At 35.1% G+C, this 12,281-nt stretch overlaps 2 protein-coding genes across 2 annotated transcripts; one reads left to right on the top strand and one right to left on the bottom strand.

The window, feature by feature from the left end:
- The first annotated feature begins 3,296 nt into the window (after window positions 1-3,296).
- On the top strand, window positions 3,297-9,456 carry CPR79 (cuticular protein RR-2 motif 79). Its single transcript, XM_028313860.1, has 4 exons — window positions 3,297-3,426; window positions 3,576-4,859; window positions 8,273-8,372; window positions 9,052-9,456. The coding sequence occupies exons 1-4, from the start codon at window positions 3,418-3,420 to the stop codon at window positions 9,162-9,164; spliced, it is 1,506 nt and encodes a 501-aa protein (XP_028169661.1). The 5' UTR covers window positions 3,297-3,417; the 3' UTR covers window positions 9,165-9,456.
- An 884-nt stretch (window positions 9,457-10,340) lies between these two features.
- On the bottom strand, window positions 10,341-12,264 carry Pex2 (peroxisomal biogenesis factor 2). Its single transcript, XM_028313889.1, has 5 exons — window positions 12,089-12,264; window positions 11,734-11,811; window positions 11,228-11,653; window positions 10,928-11,149; window positions 10,341-10,601 (listed from the first exon to the last, which is right to left on the bottom strand). The coding sequence occupies exons 1-5, from the start codon at window positions 12,119-12,121 to the stop codon at window positions 10,518-10,520; spliced, it is 843 nt and encodes a 280-aa protein (XP_028169690.1). The 5' UTR covers window positions 12,122-12,264; the 3' UTR covers window positions 10,341-10,517.
- Window positions 12,265-12,281: the final 17 nt, after the last annotated feature.

Here is a 12,281-nt window from a genome sequence, read left to right as displayed (position 1 = left end):
ACGTTTTAAGTATTTATTATATTGATTATTGAAATACATTAGATATTTCTTCATAATGACAATGTCATCAATTCTAACTCTGCGGAGCGATTTTTATATTTGGAGATTCATTTCTCAATTCCGTGATTCATTTTCTCAATTCGGTGCTCTCTCAATTCGGTGCTTAACTTTTCTCATAAACCACTTCACAATATTTAGTGACAATGCTATTTTTACATTCAGAATGAAGTAAAATTTATTGTTTTGTATTGAAACTACTTAAAAACCTAAATATAAATTTTAGCACCGAATTGAGAAAAAACACACCGTGCAGTAGAAATGCCCTTAAAGTGTTTTGTTTTATTTTTAATTTTTATCTGTAACCTCAGGCTTCATACATGTCCTTGTTAATGTTATCAATAGAACTATTTCTTCTATCTTAAGTAAGTACCCGTAATAATACTTAACGAGCTCGCATTTTGAATTAAATCATTGAACTATGACCTGGATTAGAAGATTTTGTAGATAACGTCGTAAACTCCTGACATTTTATATTTGTGCTTGAGCTAATAAATTCAGTATCTCAAGTTGGCAGAACCATTTGACCATTCTGGCATAATAATGACAAAACAATGGTCGACGTTTGAGATAAAGTATGCCGCGAAAAGCTCACCGATTCAAATTAGCATGCAATACATACTCGACTGACTTAACGTAACTATTTTCTTGATTACAATTGGTTGAATAAACTAAGTAAGTCACGAATTGTTGGGTAAAACTTAAAGTTTTGTTGTTCACAAGTTGGGTACCTGCCTATTACTTTTATAAGGTAAATAAAAAACCTAGTATTAATAGGTATATTATCTGTTGTCATTTTTAGGCGCACTAGATGAATGCAGTACGAGATTATTCAATGAGTCACTGAGTGTTTATCGTGCCTGAAAATCAAACACTAGAGAATTCTTCACCTACCACCAGACTATGGAGCCCATAATATAAAAAATGTTAGTATCTACTGGTGTTTTTTACCTTTCAAACACAAAATGAAAAGAACAAATGCTTATCAGTGTAATATTTCTTAATGTATGCAAGTCAAATTAAGGGTCCGCCCTTATTTCATAGTTTCTTAATTACCTACTTCCCAATCAACGTGAGAAGAAGCATTATTACTCGTATCACAAGTCTCACCCATCGCCTTATACATCACACAGAATACAATTAACTTATCTACAAGCAGTACGGTACATAAGAACAATGATACTTTATATTTGACTACGAGACCATGGAGAGTTTCAAAATAAAGTTCCACAAAATACTACAAAAAATCTCATTCATAGTTTTCCTAACAAAAAGTCAATTAACAACTGGCATTATGGTTGTTACACAATTGCTTTGCTTCAACCTGTCACTTTAACAAATTGAAGATTTTTTCTAGCGTAAAAATGCCTATCAAATTATGTAGAGTTCATAATCATCATCATTCAGCCTATACGTGTACACAGATGTTCCCAGATGAACATAAACCTGCCATTACCGTTATAAAATCGAAATACACCTTCAACCACTATTCTGCAATGTTTTTGTGTTGATATGGGCCTAATTTACAGTAGGTTTATTATGGTTTTGTAGTGCCACTACATACATACATGTACACTGAAAAACTTACAGTACCTACCTAAGTATAGGAACATTAACGAAACTAACATGATGTCCACTTAACCCAATTTAAGAAAAACAAATCGAAATAAGAAGTCGTTACCATAACAAAACTGGGTCATTACCTACCGTGTTGCTGTGGCCGTTTATGTGTGTACGAATCAATTACTATTTATTTATTATGTTGTTCATTTGGCAATAACTCGCTCTTTAAAAATATTAGGGTAGTGTCTTCTAATCAGGACTTTAAAGTTACACTTACGTGCTTATAAAGTTCACATCCATCAAGACCTGGCATTTCCTGTACAGCTGTACATTGAAACCTGATAATAGTGCTTAATAACAACCTAATATGTAGCAACCCTTACTCCACTTACGCTCCCGCACCCGTCCCATAAATATAATTGCGATACAATCCTGCAGCTTAGTTAATGGCAGATTAGTTTCATAAACTGATGAATTAACAGCGCACGTCACAAGTACGTTGAGTTTTATATGATACGTTGCACCGATCTTAATCCCCGTATTCAGGTTTAATTAATGAAGCAACTGCAGATTAAGAACACGCTAATTACTTTTAATCGTTTATTGAGTGTTAAATGTAGTGTAGATTTCGGATAATTCGAATGTAGAGCAGCTTTTTTTACTACTATTAGATATAATAGTGTTTACTGAAGTTCAGCGATTACAATACTTACCTACTTTTATAGCCATCCTAAGGTCTGCTTCAGTATTTTCAGTCTTCTTTAGTATTTAGTGCTTAGAGTAGGCTACCAGAGTGTACTCTCAGCAGGATAATTAATGATCATCGTAAATCAATAACCTAGGTACATTAAAAAGAAAGGAAGAACGAAAAAATTTGGTCCAAAACATACAATAATTACAATTGTACAGTTACAAAGAGGACTGATATTTCTAGATTGAAAACGAACCGTTACAGATAGCTTTTTACATCATTATAGTCTAGGGTTTCTTAAATACATAGAAGCCTATGTCCACTACTAAGGCTCGTTACATTTTTACTTACGTAATAAAATATTAGAGCTAATCAAATTCATTCATAGTTAGTAACAATCTAAGTTCAATCAGCTCATATTAAATTAACACAACATTTTCTACATTTCTGAGCTTAGGAAGGCTAGCTATGCAGGTATTTGTCGCTTTTGACCACATTTAAGGTTCTATGTAGTACTTACAAATTTAGAATTTTGATTTAGAATATGAACTGGTGCATATCCTTTTCCATAAAGGGGGAGCAAAAATCAATTAAAAAGTATGCTTACTACTTTATTCGAATGTAAGTATTTCCAAAATATCTAAGTCTTGAAATGCAAACATTCTTATTTACCCAGGCTGCACATAAAACATTCACGAAATTAGTACATACAAGAGATATACGAGATTATTACTATGACTGTATCATCAAGGTTAATTAGCTCTTTTTGAACTCAAATAGATATTATTAGTTACTTGTAATTAACTACGCGTCTACCACATAAAGATTGACTGTTTAATTGGATAGTGCACTTTATGTTAGTATTGTGCTCTATGGACATTTGTTATACCATGCGCGCGCGCAGACCGCGCCCACCGGCTCGGTGGCGAACGTTAAAAAGTATGACCCGCTCTTACACATATGAGATCGCTATATAAGACTTTGCAGACTCAGTTTGCTCTCATTTCGACTGACGCTTAACTTTGGCAAAGTACACCTCAATAAATTAGATGAAAACCACAAACATATTTTAAGTATATGATTAAACGCTAAGCAATCAAGTTAGAATGAAGTGGGTAAGTAACTTGTACTGAAATTAAATAACAAATGTCATCAAAATTAATAAGTTGCAATTATCGAATCTAATTTAGGATTTCATTATTTATTTACATAATTTATCTATTTTCACTTCAGTTTCGTAAATTCAATATTATTTTCATTTCAGGTAATCATCGCAACCGCCACATTGGCTTCAGTGTTAGCTTATCACGACCCCGATCTAAACTACCACCTGAGTCAAGTGCAAAAGTTACAGAATTGTGGTGACGCTGGATACTCCTACCCCGCGCCAGCAGTTCAACTGACGACAGCTGGAGTAAAAGTGGCAGCAGCTCCCAGTTACCAGTACTCCAATGCTGGATATTCAGCAGGCGTCGCCTACCAAGCCGTAGCACCCAGCATCACGTATGCTGCCCAACCGGCCACATATCAAACCTCGTCCATATCACAATCCAACTATGCGACTGCTTCAAACGAAGTGCACGGATACGCAACATCAGCTGGACTCTCCACAGTCAGTGGAGCACGAAGAACTGTTATTCCACAAGCTACCTATGCTCAAGCACCCATCATCGCCAAAGTGACAGCTGCACCTCTAATTGCCAAATTCGCAATTGCTCCTGCCAAAACCACATACGTAGCTCAAAACTCAGTGGTGCAGCAAGCGTCATCGGCATCAGCAGCTAAGGCATCACTGAATTCGTACAGCAACGTCCAAGCAGGAGGACCTGTAGTGTCTCAAGTGTACGCAGCGCCCTCTGCCGGGTATGCTACATCGGCGGCTTTGAGAGTCCAGCAACCTCAAGTGTTCACCCCTCAATACTCTTCTTATGTGGCCCCAGCAGTGACTCAATACAATCAAGCTGCTTCTGCGCGTGCCCATCTCGCGCAATACGCTACATCAGTGTCAAACTCGGCGAGCGGTTCCCAGTACTTTAGCCCAGCTGTGGCCCAATACTCCGCTCCTGCCGTCACTCAATACTCTGCTCCTGCCGTCACTCAATACTCTGCTCCTGCTGTCACTCAATACTCTGCGCCAGCTTTTGCATCAGTTGCTCAATACTCAGCTCCGAGAACGGCATCAGTGACACACTACTCCGCTCCTAGTGTGTCTTCAGTGACTCATTACGCTGCACCAGCCGTGGCTCAAGTACAAGCACCTGCACCTCTCGTCCACGCTGCCCCAGCAGTCCAGTACTCAACTCCAGTCTATGCTCAATACTCAGCACCAGCAGTCGCTCAGTACGCTTCATCTGGAGCAAATGTAGCCCAGTATGCTACATCCAGTGCAAACATAGCACATTACTCTACATCCGGGGCAAATGTAGCCCACTACGCGACGGCGCCCGTGGCTCAAGTAGCCACACAGGTGGCAGTGGCCGCCCCTGCAGCCAAGATAGCAGCTCCAATCGGCGTGAAGAACGTACACACAGAGTTTCTGGAAAATTACGTAAGTGTTCTTTCTATTCCTTTGTAACGTTTAGTGCTTACTTAAATCGCAAAATAATAGGTTATAATAGCCTTGAAGTTCCTTGAATACTGTTTCGACAACTGCGCGTAAAATGTATTTATTGCCGTCTATCTTAGGAAAATATTAATTTTAGATATCACGATTTGCACTAAAGGCAACGTTACTTAACAAGTTTCGCATTTACGGTCACCAGCCTTGTTCAGATTGACAAGCTCAAAGCCACACCAAAGCCGTAGATTTGAAATTCAAATGTTGTGCTTTGATTTGGTTTTAATTACCTGCTTCTGTTTACTGTGGACCTGTTTCGAGGTGGACATTAGGGCAGATAGCGTAGGTGGTGATTTAGATAGCGTAAATATTTCGCCCCAGGACATTGCAGCACATACGGCGTTACCACACATCCCTGCAAGTGACGCGATGATGCAATGTGATCTGATCGACCGTTCAATTTGATCCGGGACTGGTTCTATGACATCAAAATCTTAACCAATTAGTCACTCAAATGTAAGAAATTATCGTATGTCAAATTACGTTATGCAATCGATGGTATTTAAGTTATTAGAGATTACTTACAAACCTACTTTAACATACCAACGGGCAAATGCACCTGAAATCTATTTTTTGTACTTGCCTTTACGATTACATGGCAACTAGGTACTCGTACTTACTACATCCTTAGAAGCTTATTATTCAGTTACAAACTCTTCAATTCTTCTATTTAGATACCTACAATAACAATTTTAAGCGTGAGTCACTAAAGTTGTATACTAGGAATATAAGTCAGTAAATTATAAATTTATAAATAGAGGTAACCGGGCGTGCTCTATAGCTGAGTAAGCATTATTTCCGATAAGTATCGAGTGTTGCGAAACGCAAAGTCCTTTAGCAAAGTGTTAAGCGCCCATTCGCGAGCTTTAGCGGAATAAAGCGCATTTGCCCACCTCATTCGGTATTCTGTGACGTAACAGCTATAAACCTTGTAAACAATCGCAGTGCAATCCGAGCAGGATAATCAAGAGCATTACTTTCGAAACTCATCACTTTAAAACTCAACCCACTTTACATAAAGAGCAAAAAATTAAATACGAGTTTATATTACAATTTCACATCTCATCCAAAACTCATCACTTTGAAAAGATCGTTATGCCTTTTTCTTTAACAATTTACGTAAGAGATTAACTCAATATCGATTCGAAAATAATCCTCGGTACAATGAACTTTCGGCCCTTGGTTTCTCGAAGGCAATTACTTAAATAACTTAAAAGGACATCCTTTGTATAACAATAAAGTATTTAAGTAGGTATGTAAGTAGGGATTCCTTAATTGCGTAAAAATGTAAAGTTCTACGATGTAAGATTTTAAACAACCGAAAGTTAACAGATCATTGATGGTTAATCCATGAATTACGAGATTACTATAAATTATTTCAAAAAGCAAGAAAACTAAACTAAATATTTTTAAATTTGAAAAGTTCATAGCGTAAGTATATTTATGAACCTTTGTACAATTTGTTTAATCAGATAGAGTCAAATTCAAATTCAAAACGTTTAATGCAAGTCACATTACAATTTATGTTGTTGCAAAATAGAGGTAGGTATACATGTGACGCCCTGCAAGGGCACAGCAAAACATCGAAGAGAGAGGATTAATTTTTACCTTAAAAATAATATAAAATAAGATTTGAGTGAGTCGTTTTAGTAGTGCTTTTAGTACCTAAGTGTGAATTTATTAATAAACACTTTTCGCATTTCGTAAAAAGCATATAAAACACAGGATGCCATTCATCAGACACCTACTTAGTCGAAAACCAAAGGTGTGAAGTAGACAGGTAGGGGAGAGTGGGGTAAAACTCTATCGTGTCTCAAAATATGTAGTATTTTGTGATGGTGTGGATTATTAAATAGTCGGTAACAACTCCTTGTTTGTAGGTATACCAAAAGGTACATCATTTAGGTAATTCTAGTTTCCGAGTAGTAAATCATTGATTACGAAATGTACCTAAATTTAAAAAAAAAAGAAGTTCATGTACTTATTCATGTAAAATATGCCAAAATAATAAAACCATAGAAAAATTTTTTAATTACATTACTTGTTAACATTATAAGCTTTCTACATTAGATTAAAAATCGAGCGCACTCTGTCAAAACAATGTTTATGGTGGAAGCTGAGCCGGACACTACGTAGTATTTTGTTATAGTTAGTTATTTGCTTAAAGAACACTAAACTCCCGGTACCTACATACTTACTACCAACCTCACTCTCCTCTAAGTAATTAATTCTAATAAGAAACGGATTTGGCACGCGCAGTCTGCTGCTAGCCTACGACTCTACTAAGATTTATTATGCAAGAAATCAATTTTAGGTTAAAAGTCTAATTTGGATGAATTAAAACTAGTAAGCATGAGAAAAATCCATGTCCGGTAACTTTATTTTTAATCTTGAAAAAACAGAGTTAAGGCCTAGGTAGAGTCGAATGCGCGCGTATCTAGATCATTAAAATGCCTATTAGTAGTTGCCAGAAATCACTTTTTTGTAGTAAAAAACTCGTTCAGTTAAGTCTAACCAAAACCGTGAAAGAAAGAAAGAAAACAACATTATTTTGGCAACAACAGATTCAGGCAACAAAGACATAAGTACTTAAGTACACAAAAAAAAACTAAGTTGCCAAAAAAGGTCACCCACTCAGTAACATTGGTAACATCTTGACAGTGTGACTGCCAAGACACTGATTTTTAGTGGGTGACCAACTTTTCTTGTATTTGTAAAATCAGATATCCTTTAACTTAGTAGGTACGCGACAATCGTGACCTAATCAGGAAAGTGAATTGCCGTTTTATTTATGACTGAATTCATTTAGTACCTACTACGTGCATTACAAATAACAAAGTAATTTTAATTAAATTATAGACAATGTGCAAGAACTAATAATTCAAGTAAACTATTTGGAATTTAGTAAATAATTTTAGAATGGAACTAGGTACACTATATACTTATGTTTCTGTCGAGCTTTCGAAGACATGTTCTTTATCAATTTAGGTATCTACAGGTTGTCAGGCGGCTATAGGTAACGTATGATGCTAATAAATTGGGATAGGTATGGATAAACATTTTTAAGATAAATAACACTCCACGCATTGTAAGGTAATATACTCGCATACCTACCTAATAAGACAAGACAAAAAGCTCCTCTATAATAAATAAAAGTTCAGCGCCTATCGATTCCGAGAACTTTGTACCTAATTGGCTAAAATGGTGTTAACATAACCACTGACCTTTTGTCCCTGTGGTTTGCCTTACAATGCGTAATTTCCACCTAAACGCCTTGTTGAACTTTAATTAACTGATATTTCTCACGACATTCTGCCTTATAATCATACTGTGTGTGTGTGCAGGACGCTCACCCAAGATACGCCTTCGAATACGGAGTCAATGATTCTCATACCGGCGACATCAAGCAGCAAAAGGAGGAGCGTGATGGTGAAGTAGTCAAGGGTATGTTTTTTTACCGTTCTAAGACGAATTTTAGTCAGTCAGTCACGGTACTATCTATTCCCACTTCTCGTTCCCACTGCAGTAGCTTCTGTGTAGCCGGGATCAGCTTCAGTGCTTCAGCACAGTCAGTCAAGACCTAACTAGGTAAATCTAATGTGAGTAATAAGGAATATTCTCATCGGAGGTGACTTAAAAACTTCATCAATCTGTTCCGTTAGAGGGAAAAGCTTCCTGTCGCGGAAGTTCTGGGTTCGATTCCACGACGGTGCGCAAAAGTGCAAAATTATTTATTATGATGGTCAAGATATTATTTATGGACATTGCAGGCTGAAATCAAAATGAGTGCCTGAATTGTTACGATCTAAGTGCCTGATGTAAAATGAATGTGGATCAAACCAAAGGGCGCAGAACTTAATGACGCAACAAATGCTGTTCATAATATGAGAAAGTTTAAACGGCAATACGGTATTCTCTTACTTATTCAAAACATTTCGGAACGTGTCCTTCAACCATCATTGCTGATCACTTGAAAGCATTTTAAATTACCCACCGAAAATGTTTGAGTGATTTTCATAACATCGATGATATTTTCGTAACATGTCGCTTAAACATGCGGGCACAATTTAGAGCAGGCCCAAGTCGAATTTATGAGTTGTTTACAAAGTTGTTCCATATCCAGGTCAGTATTCTCTGGTGGAGCCCGACGGGTCGGTGCGGACCGTGGACTACGTCGCCGATTGGAAGACCGGTTTTCACGCAGACGTCCGTAACAGCAAACAAAACCAACATTAGAACTTAGCTGTAAAGACAATCACCTACTTTATCTACTGATTAAGATGTAAGAATGTCTTAAAAGTCAATTGATCTAAGTTTTAGACCTATAGGTTAGTCCAACTGAAGCCAAGCAGTACTAGTATTCGATTTTCAACACTATTCCTTATGTTCGATTCTGTAAGGCTCAGACAATAGTTTTAAAATAGTTTTAAAAAAATCTGGAATGTGCCCAGAATCTCTTTTGAGGGCTACTTAAATGCGCGCTTAATTATTAAAGTTACAAGTGAATGTAACACTGGTTTTAAAATGGTTTATTATTTTCATACAAGAAATAGTTTTCAATTAGCGTTAATGGCGCGGTTATTACTTTTATTTGTAGAGATTAAAATCGAACACCACCATGATAATAATTTAATTAACGTCTTTTGTTTTTATATAACGATTATTTACTTCAAGTCATAACTTTATTTAGCTCTTATGGTTATTCTAAAAACCAAATTTTTTTATTATGCTATTAAGATGCATGTTTGCACGAAAATAAAACCTGTTCAACAGGCTGTAATGATGAAAGTAAGTAGGATTCTGAAATTGACCATATACAATCTAGTAATTAGGTATGTTTTGTAAATTATCTTAATAAAAAAGCTGTGTAAAAATAGGATTAATCATTTTGTAATAAGGTGCTATTTTTTTTTTAATTTAAAATACTTATTGATTAAATTGATTACAGTCAGCACGAGTTATTCAGGATCTAAATGTTATTAAGAATTTTTCGTTATTATTATTTTAATTACCTACATATTATAATATAGCCTTCTAAGATAATACCTAAATGGGAATTGGAAGGCGCTTTACGCTGCGCTTGTCTATAAATGTATTTGCCAAACATACTTTTGTTTTTCTTGTTTCATACAGATCTTCTGTAGGTAGTATAATAATTATTGTATATTGTTTAAATGATTATTTCAATAAAGTACCTGAACTATTAAGCCTTTTTTGTTTTCTAATCTACGCCAATCCAAAATACCATTGATACCAAGAAGGTAGATACATACATTTATAGCATCATCCCATTTTAAGCTTAGGAACCTGTACAGATAACTTACAGAATACATTATACATTATATATTATACCTGTACAGATTACATTGCCAACCCTCTAATAAACTAAAGATTTGTAATAAAAAACATTGCTTCCCTTCACAAAATCTATTTAAAGTATAAAGATTAACAACCATAAATTAAGTATAACAAATTAAATTATGAAATCTGTAAAATTAAATTCCACTTACAACTGGTAAACTTAATTAATATATCACAGCACCCTGTTAACCCAACTTAAAAATATTTCATTTGGCATTATTTACTTTACTAATCCATAACTAGTCTGTTTATTTCTTTTCCATTATAATAACATTCTGGGCAGGTAAAGTCTTGGTCAGCAGTTTTGTTGGCCTGAAGCAAACATAAAAATTACATTATCAAGTGTAAATACATATATCATACTATAAAAAGATCCACAAATTGTCTATGTTTAATTCCTTTTAATTAATCTAATTCAAGGCATTATATTATAAAATAGACTATAACTTAGAAGCCACTTTTAAATTTGTCATCTTTTTCCCACTATTAAATTAAGTGTCCTCATGAGTGTNAAGTGTATAAAAACAATATTCTGTATTCTGTAAGACCCTTATCGAAGTATGAGTAGGAACTGCTTTACTTCATTTACAGAATTTTCACATTAATAATAAAATGAATTAACAGAGAATAACAATTACCGTCAAACAATAGTAACAGAAAATGTGTGAACAGCCCATTGTGTGTGGCAGCACTGGTTTACTCATGCAGCAGGGGCATGTAGAGTTTAACGTCATTACTGCCGGCTTTAAAGAGCCTGCGGCACTCTTGTGGTTCCTCCACCATGCATACTTTAACACATAAGAAAGCTTCTTTTTCAAACCAAATATATTCATCAATGATATGGCAGTCCCTATTAGTTCCTGCAACAAAAATCCAGTTCAATAAAAAGATTTAAAGTTAGAACTTAAAGATTTGCTCAATTAAATATTGCCACTTACAATAAAATTATGCCATAGCAGTTCTCGGGTCCAAGAAAAATCAGTAAGATCCTCTCTAGTCAATTTATCAGCTGTCAACTCCAGTCCCAGTATAGAGTCTATCAGTAAAGGGTTCTTCCCACTTTGGATGAACCTCAAAAAGTTGATAATATCACCTATCAATTGGAATGTTTCTAGCTTGTGAAGCATATTTTGCACACCAGTATTTGAGGTCAAACTGTACAAACATCTATCTTTCAGATATCTTAGACCCACTGTATACCCGTAATACCAATAAAGTTTGTTTTGGGAAAAGTTATCCTTCTTATATTCAAGAGACAACATTTTCTGACCATAAGTTGATTTTGTGTTGTACACTGAATATTTGAAAATCCATGTTCGTATTAGAAGATCTATCTCTGGTAGTACTGGTTGAAGAATACCAGGCTGGAAAATAAAAATAACATTAGCAAGCCTGAAATAAATCAAAATAATCATTTAGAGGTAAGGAAATATGACATACCAACCTCAAAATACTTAACAGCTTGAAATAATGACTGCCTCAACAATTCTTCTACTTGTTTGTCTAATTGACCAGCATCTAGCTAAAATTGTAAACAATTTAATAAATATTTAGGTAATTAGAAAATATGAAAAAGTAACTTCAACAAAAATACATGATATTGCAAATAACATTTCTCAGGTGTAATGTATCGAAATACAAAACATGCATGAATTTCCATGCTCCAGAATGCTACCAAGCAAAATGTTACTGAATAAAGTTTAATGTTTTGCGCTATTATTGATTGTTATAAACTTATCTAAAAAAAACTATTACGAGCAAAATTATTACGTGCTGTTATCAATCATTTACTTATTTACCTGTGTGACACGAGGGACGTAGTTTAGAGTCATTTTGGTACACCAAAACGCTTTTACATTCAGACCAACTATTACGTTTAGACTATTAACATAATTATTGGTCAGCAATTTAAATTAAAGTACATATAAATCAAATCAAAATCAACGAAATTATACTTGTAAACATTCAGCAGCTGACCGTCAATCTCAATTG

This window comes from Ostrinia furnacalis, unplaced genomic scaffold (assembly GCF_004193835.3).
Source record: "Ostrinia furnacalis isolate ACB-3 unplaced genomic scaffold, ASM419383v2 OfSCF4391, whole genome shotgun sequence".
Lineage (NCBI taxonomy): Eukaryota > Metazoa > Arthropoda > Insecta > Lepidoptera > Crambidae > Ostrinia > Ostrinia furnacalis.
Note: the sequence above shows the minus strand (reverse complement) of the source record. Positions and strands in the feature narration are given on the sequence as shown.

Coding starts and splice junctions, on each gene's coding strand:
- CPR79 (XM_028313860.1), top strand. Junction 4,860..8,272: donor CAGAGTTTCTGGAAAATTAC/GTAAGTGTTCTT, acceptor GTGTGTGTGCAG/GACGCTCACCCAAGATACGC. Junction 8,373..9,051: donor TGATGGTGAAGTAGTCAAGG/GTATGTTTTTTT, acceptor TTCCATATCCAG/GTCAGTATTCTCTGGTGGAG.
- Pex2 (XM_028313889.1), bottom strand. CDS start 12,121: ATGACTCTAAACTACGTCCCTCGTGTCACACAG. Junction 11,812..12,088: donor ACGTCCCTCGTGTCACACAG/GTAAATAAGTAA, acceptor TTACAATTTTAG/CTAGATGCTGGTCAATTAGA. Junction 11,654..11,733: donor AAGCTGTTAAGTATTTTGAG/GTTGGTATGTCA, acceptor TTTATTTTCCAG/CCTGGTATTCTTCAACCAGT.